Source organism: Gopherus flavomarginatus, chromosome 1 (genome assembly GCF_025201925.1).
Source record: "Gopherus flavomarginatus isolate rGopFla2 chromosome 1, rGopFla2.mat.asm, whole genome shotgun sequence".
Taxonomy (NCBI): domain Eukaryota; kingdom Metazoa; phylum Chordata; order Testudines; family Testudinidae; genus Gopherus; species Gopherus flavomarginatus.
The window spans coordinates 116,525,862-116,553,774 of NC_066617.1; the positions used below are offsets into that span (position 1 = coordinate 116,525,862).

General features: G+C 43.1%; 1 protein-coding gene across 12 annotated transcripts in view; it reads left to right on the forward strand.

The window, feature by feature from the left end:
- Positions 1-931: 931 nt before the first annotated feature.
- The window catches only part of WNK1 (WNK lysine deficient protein kinase 1), a 178,061-nt gene continuing 151,079 nt past the window's right edge, over positions 932-27,913 (forward strand). For 3 of the 12 annotated variants that reach the window (XM_050917841.1, XM_050917865.1, XM_050917874.1), the window contains exon 1: positions 938-2,493. In XM_050917841.1, coding sequence (XP_050773798.1) covers positions 1,720-2,493 — 774 coding nt within the window. In that variant the 5' untranslated portion in view covers positions 938-1,719. Of the gene's footprint in view, positions 2,494-27,913 lie in introns of all 12 variants that reach the window. The other 9 variants (XM_050917907.1, XM_050917831.1, XM_050917913.1 and 6 more) reach the window with 7 other exon arrangements.

Here is a 27,913-nt window from a genome sequence, read left to right on the forward strand (position 1 = left end):
GGTAAGGTGCTGAACACTTTGGCCCTGATCCAGGAAATGATGTGTTTAATGGTTAACTGCCCTCATAGCTGAAATCAAGCGTATGCCTAAGTGCTTTGCTCATTTTGCAGGATTGAGCCCACAGTCAGATTAAAAATCTTATATTTAAAATATATTTTACTTACATGGTTACATGTAACACCTTGTTATGAACACCGAATTTAAAATCTCTCATACCCTTCACTATTTATACTGTTTGTTTATCTCTTCCATTGTGCTCAGCATATAGAAATGAAAATACACTGGTCAGTTTCACTTTTGTTTATGTTTATTTTCTGTCTCAGGCACTAGTTGCTTGCTGTGTGATGTGTGGGTTGGATAAACTGCTTCAGAATGGGAATGGTTACAAGTTGAAGGGCCTGTTCCGCATTGCTATGCCAATTCACACCAGCTGAGGAGCTATCCCTGAATCCTTTTTGGTTAGATAAAAAATATTTTTCTTTTAATTTATAAAAACAAATCATGGAAACATTTTCATTGCTTTTAGATTTTGAAAAAGAACTCGGAGAGTGAAAATAGTAGCATTCAATCTATTAAATCATATAATGTATATTGCATTGTAGCCCTGAGTCGACTGAGTATGATGAGAGATTCCTTTCTTCTCCGAGAATTAATCCATTTGTAATGATTCCCTCCCCTCTTTTCCAGCCCTGCCCCGCCCCAGTAGCACAGCTTCTACCACAGTATTGTGTGAGGAGCAACCAGGCTCGAGCTGTAAGTAGCCCGCAAGAAGAAAACTACAACTCCCGTGATGCCGTGCACCAGCGCAGTGCGCGATGGGAGTTGTAGGTTGACAGCTTTTCTGTTCCCTCAGAGGAGGGATGAAAAAACTACCATTCCCAGGAAGCATGGGGCTCCGGCGCAGGCGCAGAACGGGGTGGAAGGAGGGGGCGTGCTCCACGGGGCTGTCTATGTCTGTCCGTTTCGGGTGCTAGTCGCCATTTAGCGCGGAGAATTAGCCGGGCCGGGCGCAGTGGTTCCTCCCCACTACTCTCGCGAGGGAGACACCCGGGCTCCCCGGCCTGGGCCTTGCGGAGGAGGCGGCTTCGCGGGCGGCCCCGGTGAGAGCCCCGCCAGGGGGGTTTCCGGCTCCCCGTGAGGCGCCGGCAGGCAGCGAGGGAACCGGCCCCGCGGCGAGCGGTTACTTCCTACCGGGAGCAGGCCGAGGTCGCCATGGGCGCCGTGTGAGGCGAGAGCCCCCCCCAGGCTCCGAGGGACCGTGCCGTGCCGGGCCTGCCCTCCCCTCTCGCGGCAGGGGAGTGCGGGGCCTGCGCCCTCGGGGCAGCCGCTTCCCGGCCTGGGCCTGCCCCGCTTCCCACCCGCAGCCCGCGGGGCCAGTCGCTTTTCCTCTCAGAGAGCAGCTGGTCTGGCCCGCTCCAGGCAGCCAGCGGCTTCTCCTGGCGCGGCACCTACCTCAGGCTCCTCTCGTCTTCTTCCCCCCTAGTCCCGTGTCCCGGCCCCGCTGCTGTCGCTCCATGTCGGCCCCGCTGCACTGCTCCCCGCTGCAGGATGGATGTGGACGCTAAGCAGGGAGCCACCCCGCCGCTGGCCCAGCAGCCGCCGCCAAGCCCCGCTGTGAGGAGCCCTTGGGACCCTCCTCTGTTGCAGCAGCCGGACGCACTCCCCGCTCAGTGACACCTCCCACTCCGCATCCTGTCAGCAGCGCTGCCCCGCAGCACCATGTCGGAGGGCTCCGCAGAGAGCAGCAGCCCGGCCCCCCGCTTCCTGGCTCCCCCGCCGCCTCCGCCCAAGAACGGCTCTAGCTCGGACAGCTCCGTGGGGGAGAAGCTTGGAGCCGTCGCTGACCATGATGGCTCGGGGGCCGGAGGAACAGGCGGCGAGGTGGGAGGCGGGGGCCGGGGCGAGGAATACCGGCGCCGCCGTCACACCATGGACAAGGACAGTCGTGGGGCTGCAGCCACCGAGCACCGCTTCTTCCGCCGTAGCGTGATCTGCGACTCCAATGCTACTGCTCTGGAGCTGCCTAGCTTGCAGCTGGCAGCAGCCCCGGCCGTCGCCACTCCCGGGAGTATCATCCCGCTGCTGGGCTCCCCTCCTGAGCCTGCTAGCCAGATTCCCTGCGTCTCTGCCACCCACATCCCCCTGCTGTTGCAGCAGCCGTCTCTGTCGCTTCCCCACGAGGAGCAAACCATTCAGGAGCCCCCTGCAGCAGAGGACATCGCCCCCCTACTGCCCAAAGCAGAGGCAGAGGAAGCCGCCCCCCTGCCACATACTAACACGACAGGTAGTGCAGCCACCGCTAGCCGGGAGCTCCAGGAGGGGCGGAACCGACAGCAAGAGGATATCGAGGAGTTAGAAACCAAGGCGGTGGGCTTCTCCCTTGACGGCCGCTTCCTCAAATTCGATATTGAGATTGGAAGAGGCTCCTTCAAAACTGTCTACAAGGGGCTGGACACGGAGACTACTGTGGAAGTTGCCTGGTGTGAACTGCAGGTAAAAGAGGTGCAATTTCCCCAAGCACAGTCATTCCCCTGCTGGCAGCCTCAAGAGAAGGGCAGAATCCTCAGATGACAGGTCAACTGTCATCAGAGATGGGTGACACAGTTTTCCCTAGGTGCCATCCAGCCAACCATTCCTTGAATGGAGGGAGCAACTTCTCCCATGAGCTAGGCTGCCTGTTCGATTCCCTAAAGGTCTCGTCCCCCTTATGAGGTTGTCCAAGCACTGAGACTTCAGAAAGGGTAACTGCACTGAGTTTGCTGGAGCACTTAGCCTTCATGTCTTCTAAAGGTAATTTGGAGAGTTGCACAAAATCCTTTACTTGAGGGATAAAGGGGTTCAAGCTATAAAATTAGCATTCATACTTATTGAAATCTAGTTCAAGTCTACCTCCAGCTAAGATAAACTTTTTAAAAAAAATTGGCATTTGACATTAATGTCAAGAAAAATTGTATGAGGTAGGGGAAACGCTTGTGTGGCTAACAGCATCTTACAGGAGATGTTTAAGAAATATGCTAGCAAAGTGCACATAATACAGAGGTAAACCAACGTAAAATTAAACTTGAGTAGGTAGTGTACTATGACTCCCAGTAACTCAGCCTAAGTCCCATGGCTACCTGTTAATACAGTGAAAAGTAAATGCTTGCCTTTTGTAAAATTGCAAAGGTTGAAATTCAACTTTTCCAGGTAACTATCTGGTTAAACTGGTACAAAGATGTTGCTGTACCTGCCAGCTCTTTGCTTCGACAAAGCAAAGGCTGTGCTGAAACCCAGTCTCATGATGGCAACAGCAGCAACTTCAGCTCCATGGCGAGTTGGAGCATGTATAACTAAATAAGAGGTAGGTTGCTGTGCAGAAAGGTTAGGGGGAAGGGTAGAGCCTGGCCTACCAGTTACAAATATCTGAAATAGGGGAATGGAGCATCTCTGCTCTTAAAAAATTGGAGGGGGCAGAAGAAAGGCAGCAGTAGAAAGTAATCTTTCCCCATTGCTTCTGCGGGATCAAGTGCATGATCTCAGTGCTCTCTCCTGACTGGCTGCAGTATCTCATGTGCCAAAATTCTTCCTCCTCCACAGAGTAACTTACCTACTCTCACAGTCAAACTGAAAAATGACTGAGACCACTCTCAGCTTGTATTTGTAGCATGCATTATGAAAGCAAATGACACCCTCTGCCAGTGTGCTGAGTAGCTGTGCATCACCACATACCGAACAGGTTTGTGGTAATAGCTTTGCAAGCTTGTTTTTTTTTTTTAAATAAATCCTAAAACCTAGTCAGGTCCTGCTGTCATTGGTCCTGTCTGTGTTTAATAGTTGATGTCCGTTCAGATGCTAGGCGATACCTAAACTTTCAGTGCACAGTCTGAGTGGTGCATCATCTGTTTTCTTTATGCAGTCTGATATAACTTTGATTTGAAATCCTAATCTTATTCTCTGTTTAAAAGGCTCTGTGAGTTCATCTCAGATTCATTTTAATATTCAGATATTGTTTATTGACCTGAAATGATTGTCAACTTGATAGTGATAATTTCTGGCTTCAGCAGATAGCGTGACAGTCAGGAGGTACTAATGGTTATGGGATACTATAGGAACAAATTAGCTATTAGAAACATCACATACCTTTTATTTACAAATAAGTCTCTTTATAAAACAGATTTAACCAAGATTTTGAAGTTAAACATTCTTTTATCAAACACTTCAAAAATAACACAATGGTTGGAATAACAATGGAAAATAGAGGGAAGAAAATCTTTATAGAGTAAGTAAAGGGTGATGAATTCCAATTAGGTTTTGCTGGAAGGCTATGAGTGGGTTGTAGATTACATTATTACAATATTTCAGTTTGCAGTTTAAGTACCAATGGTGTGATAACTCCAGAGGGTGAGTGACAAAGGTACAGGGTATGAATAGAGAACTGTCCTACAGGTGGTAGAAATAAACTAGCAACTACAGAAATGAACTTGTGATGCATGGTAAATAAGATATTTTAAGGCCATGAGTGTGGTGATTCCTCACTGCCTTCGGTGGTTTTGGCTGGAGAGGGACGCTGTAGCCAGTGGTCTTTAGTGATGCTACACATTAACTTCAGTAATAATTGTAGGAGGATGTCATTGTAGTTCTGTCACTTACATTGACATTTTCTTGATCTGCTCACTTCACTCAGACTCAACTGTATGGCTTTGCAAGGATGAACTTACGCTTTGTAAGGATGATCTACTGATGCAAGGAGTGTTGCAGAGAGGAGGACTTAGTGAATTCCATGCCAGCCTGAGGTGGATTAATTTATTTTGTGAGCACAAATGAGCTCTGATTCTTTTAGGGCTGTCTTGACTTTGTGACCAATTTATGCTTAACCTTTTCATAGTTTTGGTGCTTTGAAAAGTATTTTAAAATACAAAAGCTACCTTTTGTCTATAGTTGAAGCTAGTAAGGTAGGGGAAGAAATTCAAACAATTACATCTTACTTTTCCTTTTGAAAAGAACTCTGTCCAAAATGTCAATTTATTCCTAGCTATCAAACACTAGCACTGCTATGTAATTTGGGAGCTGAAAGGGCCTTCTAGACATAGGAGAGATGGTGAGCATGGCAGGTGTCCCTTTAGTTCAGGATTTTTTTTTGTATCCAGTGCTACCACAATAAGTCACATCTGAACTTTATAAGAATTTACTTAAGCATAGTGTGTAGCCACAGACACCGTTTTCTAGCTAAGGCTCATTTGCATGATACAGCAGCCTAACCTGGTGTAAGTAAAACTTGATACATACATGGTATCATGCAATTGGAAAAGATGACAGAGGGATAAAACATGGCAGTTCTTACTTGCAAGGCATGTGTTGGGCGGGGGGGAACTGCGAATGCAGTGTGTGGAAGCCTACCACAACTTCTGTATGTATTTAACTTAGTCTTTTGGGTATACATTTAATGCCTAAGTTATCTGAAATGTCTTTGCTGATTGGCATTTTAGCCTTTCCTATCTTTTTACTGTTTATCAAAATTGTTAAATATTTTTGATCATGAAGTGTTCAAATTATACAGCACTGAGGACAGTCCTGCTAGAGCATTCAAGGATTTGGTGTGTTACGCAGGCAAGCCTAGAAAGGACTTGACAATAGAATGTCTGTTTAACTGTGGGGTTTCTAACTGGATGGCACAGCTGTCTTTGACTCTAAACTAGGAACCTGGTAGGGAGATCAAGGGTAAAATTTTCAGGTGTCTCTTTTTTCAAAAAGAACATGGGAAAAGTCATTTTTCAAAATGGGTTTAAATACCTAAGTCACTGTGGAAAATCTCACACTGTCTTTCAGAAGCCTGGATGACTGCATGGTGGTGTCCCTTGTGTTTGTCAGGCTGAGAATAGTAGCATAAATGGAAAAGTAAACATTTTTGTTTCTCCAGAGGCTACAGGTGTGTAGCTTAATGGCAGTCTTCCCTTTTGCCAGGTAGGAAACCTGGGTGAAATTTCTGTTTTTCTCTTTCCTTATACAGGGAAGGTGGGAATCTGTGATATTGAGGATTTTGGGGCTCTGGGACTGATTCAATGGAACCCCAGTAAGCAGCCTTCTAGGATATTTTGGCTTCGCTCCAAATGCTTTGGTTCTCATTTCTGTTAAATTCTCCTTCCACTGGTTACATGCATTGAGTGCATCTTCCATTGTCATAATTGGACGTGTTATAACTGCATCTAGAAAGAGGTTAGGGTCAGCACTCATAGGCTTCATGATGTAAATGGCAAGGACAAAATCAGTTGAATATCTACTTGTGAATGGAATGGCAGTAATTCAAAGAAGGGAAAATAGCTGTGTGTAACTTTTAACATGGCTGGTTAATCTGATTGTTCAAAAATGAAAAACAATTCTTAACTGCTTCTTTTGGTTCCGTAGCATTGCTACTAGGAATACATGAAGCCTTATTCTTGTTACATTAAACTTAACCCTGTATTATTGAGTAACTGTAGGTCAGAGGAAGTCACAGTTCCAGTTGATTATTCATGTAAGTCTGAGGTGTGGTCTGTGAACCTCCAGGTAAGTCCCTCCTTTCCTCTCATTGAGTCAGTTTTGAGTGGGATTGTGTAGTCTACTTAAGTTCATCAAATAACACAGACCTGCAGAATAACTGGTTTGAATTGAGAATCTTCTGAGTGATGTTGGATTGCTATGAGAATTTATCACTTGTAAAGGAGCACTAATACTGTGTATCTTTTAATCATGAAAGTGCAGCGTGTGTTCGGCTTGCTTTTAAAATAATTAATCCCTCCTTTCCTGATATGTGTGAGGAATTTGAATAATTACCTTTAAGTTGGAAAGGGTCTTCCCTTTAATGGGGAAGGGGTGATACAGGAGCCGCCATGTGAAAGTTATTTTAAGTTGGTTGTGGAAATGCTTCCAAGGTGCTAGCGAAAGTAATATTAGCTGGAGCAATGCTCCAGTCCACCAGTATTTGCCCCTTCCCTCCCCTACAGCCAACCGTATCTTCACGAAGCTTTGCTAACATGCGCCACCTTTGCCATTCCTGTATTTGGCATCTTTGTAGAATTAATCAGGGTATTGTGCTAAATCATCTATCTTTCACATGGACAGATGTCTCAGTCCTGGCGCTAGTAGTAGGACGTTGAACCTTAACATACTGTGATGCAAGATAGATGTCCATTCCGGAGGTGAAACTGGTGCAGTAGTGTGTTCTGATAGTTTTGTTTTAAATGAGTAAAAGCTGAACATGAAGTTCATCTGAATTTGTTGCTATCTCTAATTTTCATTGTTAGCTCAGCTCTAATGTACAGGCCTACGTTGTAGAACTATAAATTCCAGTTAGACTACACACTCAAATCCACTACATTTAGGTTTGGGATCAACCACCCCTAGTGATAGGTGTCCTTGCTTTCCTAGCATTGATGGTAAAGCAGTTGAATACAAACATAACTGCATTTCTGTTTACATGCAGCTGGCATTACTCTAAAATAAACTGCAGGGGGGAGAAATGATGATAAAGCATGCAGTCCTTGAATTTTACTGCAGGAAGCAGTGATGTACAAAACGTCTCTTCATACACAAATTTCACTGAAGGAACATTCTGGCTGTGATAGAAAATGTAAATAAGGAAACCTCTAAGAGTAGGATTTATCCTTATATAAATAGTTAAATAGGATATGAGAAGTTGGCTGGGTATGAGGTAGGTTTCATTCTTGAGTGGTAATTTGATGCAGTCTAATTTTTAATTTTTAATTTAGCTCCAACTCTTAATACAAAGATGAAGTCTGTTAACACGTACAAATAAGTGGAATGTAAAATGTAGCTCACAGGTTTTAATATGCCAGTCTGTGCAGACTGGTTGGTTCTCATGCTGTTGCTTGGACAGTTTAGGGTCACTGAATGCATTATAAGTCTCCGTGACATTCTGTCCTGAGCCAAATTTGGTGGATTATGGGGTAGGATGCCAGTAAGGGATGGGTTTTAGGTCTTCCAGGGTGTGTTCCATCTGCTTCCATTGTGTCATAGTAGAAGATGATTCTTGGAGAGAAGTTGGTAGGCATTCAGAGCAGATGATCATACCACCTGAGAGTGCATTGGGCAACCATTTGAGAAAGCAGGACCTAGTTAGTTAGGAAACAGATCTCTTCATTCTACTTGAATTTGTCTCACTTGAGGCTTTTGATTATTTGGAGATTTATTTGAATGGTGTCCAACTTCTTTTCAATCGTGACAGTGAGCGGCCATGTGTCAGTCTCATGTTTCGGAGTGCTGACCATCAAAGCATTGTATATGCTTAGCCTCGTCTCTCTGCTTAGCAGGGTGGTCAGTTTCCAGAATATGCTCTTAATAAGGTGCCCCACTAGTGACTGTGCTTTTGCAATGCTTTTTCAATGCTTCCCATGTTACTTATGCCAAAGGCAAGGTTGGTGAAATCACTGACAGTCTTGGGTGGCTGCCCATTAAGGTGCTTGAGCACTCAGTGTTCAGAGCAATCAACTGGAAGAATTTTGCTTTTACCTCAATTAATTTTCTGGCTGACTTTTGCCACTGAGCTTTGCCAGGACTTTAAATGCTGCAACTAGCTTCCCTTGATTTAACAGCTCGTGTTGTGTTGGTGAGGTTCTTATCAGGGCATATTTCAAAAGTGCATTTACATAGTGTCTGGTCAAGTGCATAGTCTATGATGGCATTGAAAAGTTCTGGGGCAGCAAAGCATCTTTGTCAAATTCCCAATCTAATTTGGAAGAAGGCAGTTCTTTTCCTATGTACAAGAATACAATTTGAGGCGTCTCCATATGGGAGATGGGACACTACAGGGGACAAGTATGTTGCTTCAAACTGAGGAGCTATTCTGGATATCAGAATTATAGTTTCCAAAGTTTGCTACTGGTTATGTTAAATCTCATGCTTTATGTTTAAGCCATTCTCTAACTAATAGAAATGGGGATGAGATCTATGTAGGGGGTAGATAATCTCACATCTGCATACTGTGGGATTCTTTCACCTTCATCTGAAGCATCTGGTATGGGTCATTATCAGAAAAAGGATACTGGACGTAGATTGGCTGAGTCTGATCTAGTATGGCAAGTCCTATGTTACTGTGCCTACCTACTATTACTTGTGTAGTTTTAACTGGATGGATATAAAATGAGGTTCACTGTCAAAGTAGTAGCATTAAAGCACTAGATGGTTTGTTTGGCAATCATGTATGACTTGAGACAGTTGCCTAATCAACTATAGAAAAATGCTGAAAAACCTTACGATGGAGGGTAATATACCCACTGAAGTTTAAATATTGTCTTTTCATAAACTTGAATGCATATAAGTGTGTGCCACACTTACGAATGCAGCATGATCATGTGAAGATACACCACAGAGCGCCTAGATTCACCCTTCCTCGAATAAGTCATTATCAGACTGGCTAGGGGTGACTGAGAGGGAAGAGGAGGATGACCAGGACAATCCAAATGGGGTCATCCACCATCCTTGTGCACTTTTTTACATTGTCATCCGATCTAACCCTTAGCCTAGTGTCCCACCCAGTGGTTTTAAGGCATTCCAAGTTGTTTTGCCCAGGATTGTTGAGATGCATGCTGTCTGGTGCAAGAAAAGGTTCACATTCATGGGATTTTTGATTCACAACAGAGTGGGCATGCTGTTAAAGAAACATTCGGCAGCTAGCTAAAAATCTCTGGCTCACTCCAGACTGCATTATTTTCAAGGTTTCTTAGAAAATGCTCTTAAAATACTTGATTAAAAAAAAAAGTGATCAAGGATTTTTCAGTAGAAGAAAACTTTGACAATATTGTGGTGGAGGTTGGTGAGTTCCATTTAAGAGTTATGTCTGTAAAATAAAATTTCAGATCTGAGCTGAAGCTTGCATTGATGTCTGAGCTTACCTGAAAAGTAGAAATATATCAGGCTGCAGAACATATATCCTTATTTTGAAGCCCATCTCTTGGTTAAAATGACTAGGTACTGCTGAGTGACACATAAGAGAACCTGGTGTTTTAGCAGGCTTATGCTGGGAGGAAGGAATTGTTGTGGGGGAAAAAGCTAGTAATACTTTCAGTGCAGAAGGAGATATGGTGCCCTCTGCTGCTTGTTTAGTGCTGTTTTAAATGCCTGAACTTGGGATACTAGAGCCATCTAGTGATTCACAGGGTAGGCAGCATCACTACAAGCTTGTGCCTTCTGTCCTACCAGTAAGACTAAAATGAGGTGGAAGGCCCACCAAGCCTCTTCCATTCTTGGCATATCTGTTGAGACAGCCAACAAAATGTTTTATCTGTGCTGATTTATGATGTGCAAAGTCTAATGGGAATAGTTCAAGAACCAACTGACTTATTTCAACTAGGTCAGTGAGCAGTCATCAGACTGTGAAACATTGAGTGCCTATTCTCCCACTGCAGCATAACTCCCATTGACTATGATGGGAGAATAGGGCTCCTTAAGCCACTGATACAGAAAGGAGAGATTCTGTCTCATGACTTCTGAACTCCCTCTTCATCTAAATGGCTGTACCAGTTCCTACTTTTGCTACACCAGTAGCTGAAGATAGGTTGAGTGTAATCTACTTCTTTCCCTGCCAGTTAGATGTACTTTTTCCCATTTTTAGTTGTCTGCCTTCTTTCTCTCCCTGAACCCACACAGTGAATGACTGTGAAATGTGCCCATAATCTGTAGTATGCCTGTGTTCACTGGCAGTAGAGGCATAGGACCCTTGGTCTTTGAGTGCTTTGGCATAGGTTAAATAGAATAGTTGTGATGGGATGCATTTGGATGACAAACACTATACCATGTGTGACAGATGACCATAGTCTGGTATTGTTAATGCAGCTGGTCTGGCCAGACAGCCTTGCTTAGCCATTTAAATATCTACTGAGTTGGTATCAGTGTTACCCATGCTGCTTTTTTTCTCTGTCTGATCTCTTTTATAGTGTTAACAGCCCTAACAGGAGATGGATTATTTTTGCCTTAGTAACTCTTTCTGGTGAGTTGCTTGGACTCCAACATATGTATCTTGAACAATATGAAAACATTGACTATTTCTGTCCTTGTTAAGATGACTGACACAAACTAGAACATATAAATATTGCTATTAAAAGATGAAATCCAGGCGATTATCTTAAGGATTTAAACATCTGCATGCGCTTATGTAACCTGCATCTGTTAATAGCAGCTTCTGTGTTACTGCTAGGATTTGGTTAAATGTTACAGAATATCAGCATTTCTTTATTCTCCAGATGAGCTTTTATGAGGCTTTATTTCTTAAAGCCTTGATATATTTTTAGTTTTCTCACCCCTCTGTCAGCTGTTTACAATGTAACTTCAAGATGCTGCCCAGTTTCCTTGGGGTAACAGCAATTTTTTTCTGAATAAACCTGTTTTATCAAGAGTTATGCATATATGGGAAGCATTATCTTCTGAAATCCTGTAAGTTCTCTATGCTGAAATGATTTGTTCTATATTCTTAGCCGTTTCTAGCTGGCTTGGACCCACTCAACATAAGATACTTTTAGGCGGGGGAAGGAACCATGAGAAATGATTTCTGTCTTGAGTTGGAGGGAGCAGTTGAGACTTATTGAATGCAGACCTGGTTTGGTCTCACTGTAGGTTAACTACCTCAGAAATACTGGTGGGGAAAACTGACTGAATTTGTTAGAAATCCCCCACGTTGAGCTTCCAGCAATATTTTTCACTTCAGTATTGCACTTGGGATCTAGGCAAGTAGGGAGCTGTTGTGTAGAGAGTGCTCTTTGGGGAAAACCTCATGCTGGTCACATGCAGAAAACAATATACAATTCACTGGTTTAGTGAGTTGTCAGATTTACCAGAAGCATGTAGTGTGCTGGAAACTTAACAGCAAAAATTAAAGTAGCTGATGGCAGAGTGAGCTCTAGTTTCCTCTTTGCGCCTTCTTTTTTAGTGAAAAAACCACAAACATCCTTCACATGCATATTGATTCAGCTGCTAATCTGAAAATGACTTGGCCCTTTCTAAAATGTTTGCATCTGAAAATTTTACAGTGGACACTTGCATTTTTCATCTTGATGGCAACTACAGGCCAATTCAAATTTTACGATGAGATTTTGCTGTTCAGATGCACAACAGGCAACGGGAGCAACTCCTGACAGAAAAAAGCCCCACTGCCTTATGGGTGAACTCAGGAGAATGTAAGGCTATGACAGTAAACTCAGACAGAAAATCTGGAATGGAGCCCCTAAGTCAGTCAGGTACTAATATTTAGTATCTTTCTGGCAACTCCTGTGGCAGATCAGGTAGTAGATGCATTGGTGGTTCTTCTCCACTGGATTTTACTGGTGGCATCCAGAGGGGGGTTCTGATGCATGGGCATTTCAGGGCCTCCATATCATCTGTCCAGGCTTGTGCCCTGGAGACATGCACAAAACGCTGTAGTCCCCTTCATCAGAAAAAAAATATTACTAGAGAATGTTTTGTAGAGCAGGAGTGGTGAAAGGCCTGGTTCTGGAGTACAAACGCATTCTAGGACTTGTCTACAGTAAAACTTCTGTGCTTACATGGCTCAGATGTAAATTAGTGGTCCTCATTGTTGATTCCAAGGTAGAAAGGGCTCTGGGTTGGTGTTGCCCTTTTATGTGGACTGGCTCTGGGCTGCTCTATGCTACATGGTGTTTAAAACATCAGTTGTTGGCTGAAGCTTTAAGAGCTGTTGGAATTAATGTTGAAAATGCAGAGGGGAATCTTCTAGCAAAAGTGCTCATTTTGAGACTACATTAATGAGCACAAGGGAACTCTTCATGCTTTCCAGCAGGGTCCACATGTGCCAGTTAGCGCATGACACTCCAGTGAGCATTAGAACTTAGACTCCTCTAGTGTGGGTGAAAGCACAGTGTAGACAAGCTCTAAGTCACTTTCGTATTGTCTTGGACAGGGCAAAACTTAATGACTTGGTATGACAGATGACTTCCTTTATTGTCTATTTGGTAAGTTTTTCAGTCTGATCTTCGGAAGCTTCTTCCAAGGGCCTTAAATTGTAACTTACTGTTTGTAGACCATGCCTTGTGTGGGCACTATTGTAATGGCCTGTGATTTGCATTTTTCACAAAGCTTCTTAGTTTCTTGTATACAAGAGCTAAAATAGTCTTTTAGACTGCTTACAAAGTCAAGATACTTTCAACCTTATTTGAGTACAGCAACTTCTATTAAAAAAAAAAAAAAGTACAGCTATCTGCTTTTTTGGTACCTCTACCAGATTAGAATCATAGAACATCAGGGTTGGAAGGGACCTCAGGAGGTCATCTAGTCCAACCCCCTGCTCAAAGCAGGACCAATTCCCAACTAAATCATCCCAGCCAGGACTTCGTCAAGTCTGACCTTAAACTCCAAGGAAGGAGAGTCCACCACTTCCCTAGGTAACCCATTCCAGTGCTTCACCACTCTCTGAGTGAAGAAGTTTTTCCTACTATCCAACCTAAACCTCCCCCACTGCAACTTGAGACCGTTACTCCTTGTTCTTTCATCTGCTACCACTGAGAACAGTCTAGATCCATCCTCTTTGGAACCCCCTTCCAGGTAGTTGAAAGCAGCTATCAAATCCCCCTCATTCTTCTCTTCTGCAGACTAAACAAGCCCAGTTCCCTCAACCTCTCCTCATAAGTCATGTGCTCCAACCCCCTAATTATTTTTGTTGCCCTCCACTGGACTCTTCCCAATTTTTCCACATCCTTGTACTGTGGGGCCCAAAACTGGACACAGTACTCCAGATGAGGCCTTAATGTTGAATAGAGGGGAATGATCACATCCCTCGATCTGCTGGCAATGCCCCTACTTATACTGCTCAAAATGCCATTAGCCTTCTTGGCAACAAGGGCACACTGTCAACTCATATCCAGCTTCTTGTCCTCTGTAAACCCTAGGTCCTTTTCTGCAGAACTGCTTCCTAGCCATTCGGTCCCTAGTCTGTAACAGTGAATGGGATTCTTCCGTTCTAAGTGCAGGACTCTGCACTTGTCCTTGTTGAACCTCATCAGGTTTCTTTTGGCCCAGTCCTCTAATTTATCTAGGTCCTTCTGTATCCTGTCCCTACCCTCCAGCGTATCTACCACTCCACGTTTAGTAACCCTCAAAGTGCCAAGCAGGTTCTATAGTTAAGAGAAGTGTGCTGTAATACTTTTACAACATATATAAAGAAAGACAAGAAGGAATATAAAGTGCCTGTCATGGACCAGGTGTAGACAATATTTAAAATACTGAGTGGGAAGAAAAGAGAACTGGCTCTCTTGCTGCACTCTCAATTTGACTGGCAAAATGACTTATTCTTTAGAGGCTTTAATGCATGTGGTGACACTTGCTTGAAGTAGGACAAATGTCTAATCTTACAGCCAATGTTTCATTAAAACTAGGAAAAAATACCATCTAAAAAAATATCACATCTTTCCAACCTGAGACATTATTTGTCTTAGGCTTGGGTAGTCATAGCAGTACAAGCTCCTTTGTTACAAAGTGTAAAATGGAAGTGAGGTCTGCTGTCCAGTTGATAGAGACCTGAAAATAAAACTAGTTCTGACTCAGTGCTGCTGACTGTGCAGTTCCTCTTAAGGAACTTTGAGGGCTGATGAAGCATTTGAAATAGAAAGTTGGAGAATTGCAAACAATAGTTCCACAATTTATATGATCTTGTCTTAAAAACAAAAAACAAACAAACAAAAACCTAACACTTAATTGTGAAACTTTAAAATGTGTGAAGCAGGGTGGCATAAATCTGCCAGTAAACGTTCAAATGTGAAAATTACTTATTTTCATGCAGACTAGCATCTGCTTTTGCACTCAAACTTCTAGACTAAAACTTCGATTTCAGATTCTGCTCCTAGCTCTAGTGACTCCCACTGACTTGGATTAAGTCACTTAACCTTGTCATGCCTGCATTTACACACACAAAATCAGGATCGGGCTTATTTGACTCTCACTAGGCTATTGTGGATTTAATATTTTTGAAACACTTTGAACATGAGAATCACTGTAGTTTTACGTGCACTCATTGTTTCCAAAATGTGTGGCAGCAGGGTCAGGCACAGTTAATTAGAATATCTGGCGACTTACTGGATTGTCCTGGTAATGTGTGTTGCCTCTGATCACATATTACAGAGTGAGCTGCATGGCTCATCTTTTGCACAAGATGAGATTTAAAGCAATTATAATTAGCTGTCTCTGAAGCAGTTTGTTTAATTGGGGGAGAAGATGAACCACTTAGTCTTGCAGCAATATCAATGTATTGGTTAGTGCTGAATGACTAGAAAATTCGTAAAAAACTTCATGGTGGTTTAGAAATTTCTGAAACATCTAAAGAGAACACATTGGGTTCATTAATGAAGGACAAAAGTGTTAGTTAGAAACTGTCTTGAAGTTAGAATTAAACTACTTAACGTTGCTCCCCCACATTTGGGTGAAGTGGAAAAATGGGGTGACTTTCACGATCATGCATTGTATTTCCTCCAGCCAAACAATGGTACTTGATCTGTCCCTTTTCTCTTGTGATACCTTGGGACAAAACAGCTGCGATCTAGTGACCACTTAAGACACTGATTAACCATTACAGTGTTAATTGTTGCATCTGACAAAGTGGGTATTCACCCACAAGAGCTCATGCTTCAAAACATCTGTTAGTCCACAAGGTGCCGCAGGATTCTTTGCTGCCATTAGTGTTGCTGAATTTTAATGAACCCTTACATATTCTGGGTTGAAGATTTGGCAAGATACCTGGTTGGACCTCATAGGTTCCCACACTCCATGCTTTCCTTCTTTAAGGGCTTATCTACACTTAAAATGCTACAGCAGTGCAGCTGCATTGGGTCAGTGCTTCAGTGAAGACAGTACTTATGCCGATAGGAGAGGTTCCCCTATCAGCTTAAGTAATCATTTCCCCTAGGGCAGTAGCTAGGTCGATGGGAGAATTCTCTAATCTAGCCAGGGCCCTGTTTGGACCTACATTCTTTGGTGACCAGTGACAAATTCTGCAGAGCAGTGGAATTACTTAGTTGGGGAACTTTTAATTTCAACTTGTAAAACTGCAGTAGATAACTATTCTGTAGTTATTGGGCAATAAAACTCGTGTTTTTTATTATATAATACACACACACACACACACACACCAGTTAATAGTAAACTTTCTCAAATTAAATACCAAATTACAATAGTAACCTTATTATGCTTTCAAAAATGTATTGTTGAAAATAAGTAACATCCTGTTCAACTTTTTCTTAGTGCCAAATTCCTGTTGAAGCTTAAACAATACATAACTGCATTGTGGAGGGCAGTCACAGTGGACAAGGAGGATTTAAAAATCGGGGAGGGAACTAGGTGTGTGGCTTGTGTCTCTTGCAGATATGTAAACTCTTAACTCTGCTGGATTGGTAGTCGTGTAGGGCTTTTTATCACTTGTTATGGGAATGGCATCTGAAAGTGCGGGAGTTCAGCTTGTTTTTGGGGGAGGGAGTTAAGTGAATTTTTTAGAAGTGCAGAAGAATTTTTTTCTTCTCTTGCATGAATCCCCTCCTTACTTTCTGTGGTGAGAGTGGGGGTAATGTTGGCCTGTTAGGTGTAGCATTTTCTCCTGGGTAGACCTCTCTTCTGGTTTTTCACCTATTTCATGCAACATGCTGCTTGTTTCCATCGAAAGTGTGAGCAAGGAAAGGTATGTGGGTATTGCCTGAAATAGTGCTTTGTCCCCAAGCCTGCCCATCAGGAATCTGCATTTAGTCTCTCTACAAGCCACTTGGCAGATCAGGGAATGTTTTTTCCTGTGATGACCTAACATTCTGTGGAAGAAAATGGATTCTGCAGCCATGGAATTGTTAGTCACAGAAGTTGCGACTACAGTTCAAACCTGTAGAGATCTTGACACTTAAATCTATCTGCTTCCAAATTTATGACTTCCAGATGGTAATCTAATCCATAGGTGTGTTTCAGTAGACTGCTTCTTTTCCCAATAATCTACTTCTTATCCTTGCTTCTCCCACCTCCTCACATTTTTTTCCAGGAAAGGGGGGGAACCCAGAACTAGATTGGACTGTAGCTGAAAGGATGTTATATTTCAGATCTGCCTTCTCTTACTTCTCAGATGACCAAAACATAAGCAATAACTGAAAGTTCTCTTTTTGTGTGTGTGTGGGGGGGGTGGGGGGGGTAGGGAGAGGTCAATGGCAGTCAGACTCAGCAATTTCCCTTTCCTCTTGCCTGAGTTGTGTGGAAGTAGTTGTAGTTTGCTATTTTGAATAGTCATACTCAAATCATTAGGATGAGATGGAAATATCTCAGTTGTTTCAAGTGTAAATATTCAATGTAACAGCTGCAAGTAATCAAGCGCTAAGGTTAGTAGCTAAGGAGTCACTTTCTAGGATTTTAGGCGTTGCTTTAATAAAATTGGAGAAAATGTTGGACAGTTGCAGAACTGTTTTGATGAAATAAAACTAATGAGCAGCTTTTGTTACTGGCAAGACTCAATAACACACTTTTTTTGTTGGGGGAAGAGGGTGAAGTAGGACCTCTTAGAACTGTAAATTCCACCTCCCATAATTCCTCAGAAAATCGTTTGTTTTCGAGTCATGAGTCCTCATAGTGACCACCTCCTGTGGGCTGTTGTAGGATGAGAAGCCACTGATGCCATTTCTAAGCCCACGTCCAGACTAACCCGCGGCATCGGCGGGTTAAAATCGATTGCTCGGGGATCGATATATCGCGTCTAGTCTGGATGCGATGTATCGATCCCCGAGCGCGCTTACATCGATTCCGGAACTCCATCAACCCGAACGGAGTTCCGGAATCGACACGGAGAGCCGGGGACATCGATGCCGCGCCGTCCAGACGGGTGAGTACCTCGATTTTAGAAATTCGACTTCAGCTACGTTATTCACGTAGCTGAAGTTGCGTATCTAAAATCGATTTTAATACCCTAGTCTGGACGTGGCCTAAAGCAGCCAGAGAGGTTGCTGTTAAACTCCTTCCCTGCCTCCTCCCTTTCAGAGTCTGAGTATGTCTCACTATACTATTCTTAGGCCACGTCCAGACTAGGGTATTAAAATCGATTTTAGATACGCAACTTCAGCTACGTGAATAACGTAGCTGAAGTCGAATTTCTAAAATCGAGGTACTCACCCGTCTAGACGGCGCGGCATCGATGTCCGTGGCTCTCCGTGTCGATTCCAGAACTCCGTTCGGGTTGATGGAGTTCCGGAATCGATGTAAGCGCGCTCGGGGATCGATACATCGCATCCAGACTAGACGCGATATATCGATCCCCGAGCAATCGATTTTAACCCGCCGATGCCGCGGGTTGGTCTGGACGTGGGCTTAGTTTTGGTAGTGGACTCTTCTGGGATTCTTTAGTCTCTCTTGAACTGAACAGTACTGGGATTGCTTAAATGTAACTCATTTAGGGCTAAGACAGGGATGCCTGACTTTATTTCGTTGGAGATAGCAAGGAGCCACTTATCAACAGTACTCTTTTTTTTTTTTTTTTTTTTTTTTTTTTTTTTTAAATGAGTCTACCTGATATTGATAAATGGAGGGGTTAACTCTTATTTTTCAGGTTAAGGAAGGTATCTACTTCCCTCAGACTATAAATGAGACTTAATTTATTCATTAGTTTTGGGAATGGGTTTTGGGAGACTGCAAATGGCCATTGGCCATGTGTTACATGCACTGCTGAGCATAATGTGAAACTAAGTGCCATAAAAAGTTAAGTACCAAGTAAATGGTTGAAAAAAGCCTTAATGGGAGAATGGCCATGGTCATTAATTTGATAGAATAGTTCTTGTGGAGACAAGTTCTTGTGTGATATGTGAGGCTGTGGTTCTTGGCTAGTGAAGACTGAAATTATCAGAACAATTAATTTAGTTCTTGCTTCCTCTGTCCCCCTCTCCCCTGAATAGTAATGTGCTCATGCTAAAATCAAGTGGGGGTGTGTGTGAGAACACACTAATCCTTTCCAGTTGAACTTACTAGCTGTCAGAATTTTGGAGTAAGCAAAAGAGCCAACCTTGTAAAGTATCAGAGGTAGTCTGAATCTGTAAAAAGCAAGAGTCCCGTGGCACCTTATATACTAACAGACGTATTGGAGCATAAGCTTTCGTGGGTGAATACTCACTTCATCAGATGAAACTTGTAAAGTTTTCATCTGACTGAAAGGGATACTCCTAAAGGTGCTCTTGAATGCATGGTTCTGTAGCAGACTACCTTCTAAAAATGTCATGTGCAAGCATTAACCAGAACTGGTTCCCTTTTGTTTGCTAGTATTCACTGGCTTGGTAAAGTTACCTATCTTATAGTAACTCTAGTTTTTGGAGATGTTTTGTCTACATGGATTCCATTCTTGATGTGCATGCATCCTGTGTGTGAGATTGGATCGAGTTGGTCAGCAGTGTCCTTTGGGCCCACACTAGTGACCTCCCTATCTAAGGGCATAAAGGATAGATTGAGTACAACTCCTAATTTCCTTTGCCAGTACAGAATCCCAGAGGAGTAGAGCTACCTGGTTGTGGGATCTGACACACATCTGATCTGGAAGATTCCCGTGAAGATTAGGGTCTCTCAAAAGTGTGGACCATGCTCCAGGTTGTTGCCCAACAAATTTCAGAAATAGGGACTCGTAGTTATGGGGTAGTGTCACCTGTCCCTTTTTGTGGTCTGAGTGCACCCATTCAGGTGTCAGACCTTGTGGTAGAATTCCACACTTACTTAGTCCAATCCCTAGGCAATGATACCCTGTGTATTAGCTGTGCTTATCCATCAGGTTTGACTGAGTTCTGACACCTGCAGTTCTTCCCTTCAGAGTCTGTGTTCAGTGACAAAACAGCCCCCTTAAAACTACAGTATTGTTTTTTGTTACTATGTTAAAATAATTAAGATTAAAAAAGATTTCAAACCCAGCTTCTTACCTAAAGGCTTACCATCCCTGAAGGTAACCTAGGCGGGACTACTTAAGACACCACAGCTGGTGGGTGCTTGTGTCTCAGCTTATTTCCTCTTAACAGTTCCCTCATCATTCCATAGTGTTTCTTCTTAAACCTGCCACAGTTCTTTTGACCTCTGGTGTGCGCAGATCTTTTCCTGTCCTGACACTGTCACTTAACAAAATCAAGTGTTTGTCTCAAGACAAGTGGCTTTTCAACGTTCTTTTCCTTTCTGCTTGGGCTTTTCCTTAATCGCTATTCAACTACACCAATATATTCATACAGTAAAGATTCCAATAACCAGGTTAGCAAAGAGCATTAATAAATTATTACAGAATAGCTCCCTGTCTGTCCTCCTCTGTTCTTCCAACAGGCTGTTGAGGCTGCCTGAGACCTGGAGGAATGAGCTTTAATGGGTAGGTGGATCTAACCTGGTTAACTCCTAACATGTTCTTATACAGTTGGAAGACCCATACTTGCAAAGCTCATGCTCGGTCTAGGTATGTTCCCTGGATGTTTTTATCCTGTTAAGGTAATATAACAATGCCCTTACTTCTTCGAGTGTATGAAGTTCGTTTTCCTTGAGATTGTGTGAGGCTTGAAAGAAGCTGGGAGGTAACTAATTGGTTCATATGGAACTCTGAAACAACCTTGGGAAGTAAAACTTGAGACGAAGCCTGAGAGTACCTGTCCTTCTGAAACACTGTAAAAGTCTGTGTGTGTGGGGTGATGGTGGTGGGGATGCATGCCATGAGGGCACGGGTCTTCCTTGTCTTTCAAGATGAGATCATGACTACTAACAGGCTGCTTTCATCAATAGGTGGTATAGGGAACTGCTTGTTAAGGACTCACTGTGTGGGGACCCATCAACTCTAATTGTTTGACGTCCCAAGAGGGAAGGGAGCTCCCAAACAGGGAAAAGCATGGGATGGCACTGTGCAGATACTGCTGCTACTGGACCCTTGTGGAATTAATAGAAAATCTATATTGTTACAGGCTTAACAAATACCCATTTCAGCAATACTGGACTATTGTCAAAGACAATGGTGCTAAGATGCCTAAATAGAAAACCTCTTCCATTTGTAAAACTAAATCAGTTTAGTTGAGGCTTTCCTGGTTCAGAGCACAACGTTCAGAAGTTCACGGGAACACTTCTTTTGTGGGCTGCCAGTCAGCAACTGGGCTCGGATGTAAACCAGCGGGATCTCGGTGCAGGATTTTTGTTCTGTATATTTGGCAGAGCAGGTAATATGATCAGGGCAGGCTGTGTTGAGAGGTTCACCACATCTGAATACCAAAACTCACTGTGCTGGGGCTGTCACCAGGGCAGATGGTATTCACACGAGTTCTGAAGGAACTGCAATAGGAAATTGAAGATCTAACAACTATGGTATGTAAGCTATTCCTTAAATCAGCCTCTTTACTAGATGACTGGAGGATTAGCTAATATCCCAATTTTTAAAAAAGGGTCCAGAGGCAATCCTGGTGATTACAGGCGGGTAAGCTTAACTTCAGTACTAGGAAAATAGTTTGGAACTGTAATAAAGAGCAGACTTAGCAGGACATGGAGATGAGCATAGTATGTGGAAGAGTCAGCATGGCTTCTGTAAAGTGAAATCATGTCTCGCCAATCTATAGAATTATTTGAAGATGTCAACAAATATCTGGACAAGGGGGGTCCAGTGAATATAGTGCACTTGTACTTTCAGAAAGCCTGTGACAAGGTCCCTCACCAAAGGCTCTTAAGCAGAGTAAGCTGTCATGGGATAAGAGAGGATCTTCTCATGGATCAATAACTGGTTAAAAGACAGGAAACAAAGGGCAGGAGTAAATGGTTGGTTTTCACAGTGGAGAGGTGTCAATAGCAGGGTCCCTCAAAGATCTATACTGAGGCTATTACTGTTCAACATTTTCATAAATGATGTTGAAATGGGCATAAACAGTGAGGTGGCAAAGTTTTCAGATGATGCAAAATTACTCAAGATAGTTAGGTCCAAAGCAGACAGCAAAGTGGTATAACAGGTCACACACAACTGGGTGATGGCAGATGAAATTCAGTGTTGCTAAGTGCAAAGCAATGCAAGTTGGATAACTTAATCCCAACTATACGTACAAAATGATGGGGTATACATGAGCTCAGGGGTCGGCAATCTTTCAGAAGTGGTGTGCCGAGTCTTCATTTATTCACTCTAAAATTTAGGGGTTCACGTGCCAGTAATACATTTTAACGTTTTTAGAAGGTCTTTCTCTAAGTCTATAATATATAATTAGACTATATATTGTATGGTTTTTAAAATGTTTAAGGAAAGCGTCATTTAAAACTAAATTAAAATGCAGAGCCCCCCGGACCGGTGGCCAGGATCCAGGCAGTGAGAGTGCCACTGAAAATCAGTTCACATGCCGCCTTCGGCACACGTGCCATAGGTTGCCTACCCCTGCATTAGCAGTTACCCCTCAGGAAAGATCGTGGATTCATGGTTGATAGCTCAATGTGCAGTGGCAGTCAAAACAGCTAGCAGAATGTTAGGAACCATTAGAAAAGGGATAGAAAATAAGACAGTAAATATCGTAATGCCACTATATAAATCCATGGTATGTCCACACCACTGCTGTATGCAGTTCTGGTCTCACAATATAAAAAAAAAAAAAGTATTAGAATTGGAAAAGGTGCATAGAAGAGCAACAAAAAGGATTTAAGGGTATGGAACAGTTTCCATATGAGGAGAGATTACAAAGACTGGGACTGGTCAATTTAGAGACGAGAGTAAGGGGGAATATCATAGAGGTCTGTGAAATCATAAATGATGTGGAGAAGGTGAATAAAGTAGTATGATTCACGCCCTCACATACCACAAGAACCAGGGATGACCCAATGAAATTAATAGTCAGCAGGTTTAAAACAAACATAAGGAAGTACTACTTCACACAATGCACAGTCAACCTGTGGAACTCATTGCCGGAGGATGTTGTGAAGGCCAAAAGTATAACTGGGTTAAAAAAATAATTAGATAACCAGAGATAGGTACATGATGGTCACGGGGTGCAACCCCATGCTCTGGTTTTCCCTGTATCTGAGTTCCAGAAACTGGGACTTAGAACACGACAGTTATTGAGTGAGCTCTCATCGTTTATTCCTTCTGAAGTGTCTGGCACTGGCAATTGTGGGAAGATAGGATACTGGTCCAGATGGACCACTGCTGTTACCCAGTATGACCACTTTTATTTTCTTTCTTATATCATGATAATGGACCGTGCACTTTGCCTCAAGATCTCCAGTGTCGTGGGTATTGTCAGGAAGGTGTTCATTAATCCCTGGCACCAGGGGATGACAGAGGCATCAGATGGCCAGTGAACCTGGACAGGAAATCCTTCTGGAAGAGAATGCTTGACACTTCTTTTGTTCTGGCTTGTGGCAAATAGATCTATTGATGGGAATCTTTACTTATGAAAGATGTTCTGCACCATTGCATCTTTGACCACGCGGTTGTCTGCGACCTTCAAGAGTTATGAATGCCTGGAAGATTCAGGGCCCTCAGTATGATCCAGTGATGAATCCATCAAGAAGAGAGCTAAATCGAAGATGACTGGCCCCTCTTCCTCAGTCATAATACATAGCTGTAATGTTATCAATCAGCAGGTGCAGAGTATGGATCCCCAGAGTAGAAGTAGTAATGTTTTGCACGCCAGGAAGATGGCAAATGTCTCAGAATATGTATGTAGTAGGGATGTTGTAGCTGTGTTGGTCCCAGGATATTAAAAAGACAAGGTGGGTGAAGTATTATCTTTTATTGGACCAACTTCAAATGGTGAGAGACAAGCTTTCTAGCTGCACAGTTTCTTCTGAGTTTCTTCTTGTCTCCTTCACCAATTGAAGCTGGTCCAATAAAAACACTTATGTGCAGATGTACTTCTTGAAGTGACCATAGCCTCTGTTTTGAAAGTGACCTAGATGAACCTCCCTTGAGTGGAGGCTTCTGTCACCAGTCTCTTGATAGATAGGTGGAGGTTCAGAGAAATGAACTCCTTTACCTACCTCAAGTGGGTCTTTCTTACACATTTAACAAGGAGAAGATTTCTTGCAGGACCACGACTATATATTATTTGCTGGGTAGATACATCCGTGCAAGCATGGTTGAGGTCAATGTAGTTGAAGGAGAATTCTGACATTATCACACAGATGCATGAGGCCATATGTCCCGTAAGTCTGAGGCATGCTCTTACTAATGTCTTTGGGGAAAGTTCATGGTTGAGACCCTCTACAATTTTGAATCTTTCATGTGGAAAATAAGTTTTCACTGACCTTACCTGGAATCTAACATGGCTCTTACAAACACTGCTGTGAATCAGTGTTTGTTCTGAATTTAAAGCCTAGTGTGGTGAAGAGCTTTAAGGTTATTGGGACAGAGTTAGCCGCTTGCTGGGGTGAACTTCCCCGATTGACCTGTCAAAAGTATATGGTAGATGTGGATGCCATGTCTCAAGTGAACATCCAACTGCCAACCATTTGGTGACTACTCTGTTGTGAAAGGACCAAAGGGGGGAACCCCATACTAGTAATGAGATGTTCCTAGTAGGAACCTGAGATTTCCTAGGGCCAGATGTACAAATTATGAAAATAGGCATCTTGAACGTTGAGAGCTGTGAACTGGTCTTGAGGATCTAGCAAGGGAATTAGGGAGTTAGAGTGATCATCCTAAACTTGAAATGATTGATAAATTTGAGATGTTGAAGGATTGGAATAGGATACCAACCACCTTTCTTCTTTGGGATGAGGGGGGAAAAGGAGGACGGGGGAATCTTGCCCTTGAACTTGAAGGGCACTTTTTCTACTTCTCCAAGATGCAGGAGAAGAGTCCACCTCTTGCTTTAATAGTATCTCATGAGATGAGGTTCCAGAAGTGGGACAGAACATGGGTGGTTCCGGGTAGGTATGGACTGGAATTGTAAGTAATATTTATTGCTAACAATCTCTGACTCAGAAGTTAGTGGTGATCCTAGTCTAGGCTTCCAGTGGTGGGGGGAAGAAGCTCTTGTCAGAAGCGGGGTGGGGAACAAGTATAGAGCCTCCAGATATTTTTGAGGGGCTGTCAAGAGTTGTATGAAACCTGTTGAGAGGAAGACATTGAATGCATTGTAGCTGCTGAAGAGGCAGTGGGTAGTTTTCATTGGAACCTCTGTGTCCTCCCTCTGTGGGCTGTCGTGTAGAGCAGAAGGATCTGACGGAGGTTTGAATCTGTCTTGCTGTCTCCTTGGGGTTGAGGTGTAGAGGTCCAGAGGATGCAAAAAGGCTCTAGAATCCTTTAATGAGTGGAAGGTCTCTTCAATTTTTGACTTGAAGAGATGGAACCATCAAATGGAAAATCCTCTCTCATGGTTTGGACCACTATGGGTATTCCTGATGACTTGTGGTGATGCAAAGATCCTCCTAGTTCCAATGTGGCTGTGTGGCATGCAGCTATGTCAGACTCCTCTAAAGCAGTCTGCAGGGAAGTAGTCCCCCTGGATTTCAGTTCTTCCCTATGCATGAGACTTTCCATAAATGGAGACAGTTTGTCCCAGTGCATTCATACTTTGCAAGATGTATCTGGTAGTTAGCAATACTCCTCTGCTGGCCTCCAGATGACTAGGCTCTATTTTGCTAGACAGAGCTAGTGTCTGGCAACCTTAATAGGTGGTGCTACTAACTCTGAATATTCTGACTTTAAGGGCCTCTAAACCATTTTACACTGTACAGAATTGCAGAGGAGGAGGCAGACACTGGAAAAGTTGTCTCCATTGCTGCAGCTAGTAAGAAGGAACTGAGGGGTGGTGGCGGGACCTGTTCCACCCTTTATGCTCTCAGGTGTGGGGTATGAGGGCAACTAGAAGGGCGCAGGCATGCCTCTACAGACACTGATGCGTAAAATAATCCATACTTGGCTAATGAGGTGCATGAATACTAAGAGTGGGATACATGTGGACAAATACTTAAAGAATAATTGATACCTATCATTGAAATAGTTAGTTAGCATCAAACATTTACAGGTGAACCATAGTACAAATAAGGTCATAAAGCCCTTGCATTAATGTGAAAATGGGTGGGGGGAAGGAGGGATTCATAATTAGTGTCTAAAGTCAGATTGTCAAAATGATTAGCAAGCTATATAATTGCAGCTCATGTGAAATTGCATCTTCTGCTTTCCATACTGATGGAATACTGCAGAACTGATAACTTGGTCCCCATGCTACAAAATCATGTTAGGCACAGTTCTCCCAGAAGGACTCCTAAAGCTTTTTCTACAGTAGAAAAAGTACCCATTGCTTACAATGGACATGATGCATCCACTGTCTATCCTAAGTTATACTTGGATAGAATGGATGGTGTCCAGCACTACCGAAGCCATGCAAGTTTTAACCAAGGCACTGGAGAAGAGCAACAGTCCAAAATCAAGTCCTTGTTTGAGAACTTAAGAGTTGAGGATACAATTATACCGATAGTCTCTGTATTAAATTCTAGCTTAGTACAATTCTGCATGAGTATGCTTCAATGTCAAATCTTAAAAGATGTTGTTTTCTACTAAAGAGCAATTTCACTTTTTGAATGTTCAAAGTCAAGTCACATGTTATACCTGCTCACTTTCATTGTACACTTCTGAACTGCTGTGGGAAAAGGGAGATCAAATTGGCAGCATGAATGCACAATTTTACTGAAGGCATGGTGCAAAGTTGTCGAGGGGTTGTCAAGATGAACAGTTAGTGTGAAGCAAGCTGGCGTGTAAATCTGCAATGCACTAGTGTACCTCACAATAACTGTCCGTGGGGCTCCTGCTGTTGTGCACTAAAAGTTCCCTAGTGCATTAATGAACTCCCGTTTCAAAGTGGAATAGGTCAATATGCACTAGAGAACTTCTAATGTATCATCACAGGGTCCACACAGACAGTGAGCATCTGGATAGTGCAGTGTAGATTTACATCCCCAGCTTGCTGCACACAAACTATTAATCTAGATAAACCCTGATAAATCTTCGATGCTGATTTTGGGGAAAAGTTGCTGCTGACACTCCGGCTTGGTCCTGTACTACTCTGTATTCTTGGGGCTCTCCATTGCTGAACTTTTGTTGCTGGAGGTCTTGGAGCCATTATTCTGAGAAGAGCCTGTTAAGGTTGTCTGCCACTTTCTGGGATAAAGCCTTGTTTTCAGTTGCTTGTAAGGTTGTGAAACTTTAACCCTCTGAATTGAAACTTTCTGTGCAGGGTGTCTGCATCAGGCTGAATTGTTTTGAAGATTTTTGGTCAGAGTTCAGTCATTTCAAAAAGAAGATAGGGAATTTTTTTTTCCACTCTTGAACTCCAGAGACCTTTGCCTTTGAAAAAGTCTAGCACCCCCATGCTGTGGAGCAAGGATATAAAATTGGGTGGGTTGGTGGCCTTTGTTACGGATGTGCCTTTTGCTGGCCCTTTTAAAAAACAAAAAAACAAAAAATCTGCCCAGATTAACCAAGTTAAAAATTTTGCGTTTAAAAATTGCAGTTCACTTATGCTGAGTAGAGACTTGCTGGAACTCCAAGTTTCAGTCCATGCTGAGCAGGCATTTCCTTGTGGCTGTGCTAAACTTAAGGTAGAGAGCCTGTTGTGTGTTCTCTATGCTCCTCCTTCCTGATGCCCAGGTTGTGTAGAGAAGGAAGCTGACTTGAATGCATAGGGGGATAAGAGACAGAACTCAGTAGGTTAGGGGGGAATATGTTGGAACAGGGTTGTGGGTGGGTGGGTGACACATGACTGGGACTGGAGGCTGGTGAGTGGGGTGTGGGGGAGGACAGGGAAACTTGGACTGGCTGCTCAAGGAGAATAGAATTGGATATGTGGAAGCAGTGGAGGATTCGTAGATTAAAGCCAGAAGAGACCATTCGATCATCTAGTCTGATTTTAAAGGAGACTGAGATGGGGCAAGGAGAGGAAGTGGCCACCGCTGGGGGAGTGGGGTGTGGGGGGGGGAAGAAAGAGATGAGGAGCTAGGATGGGGGTTTGGGGGCGGG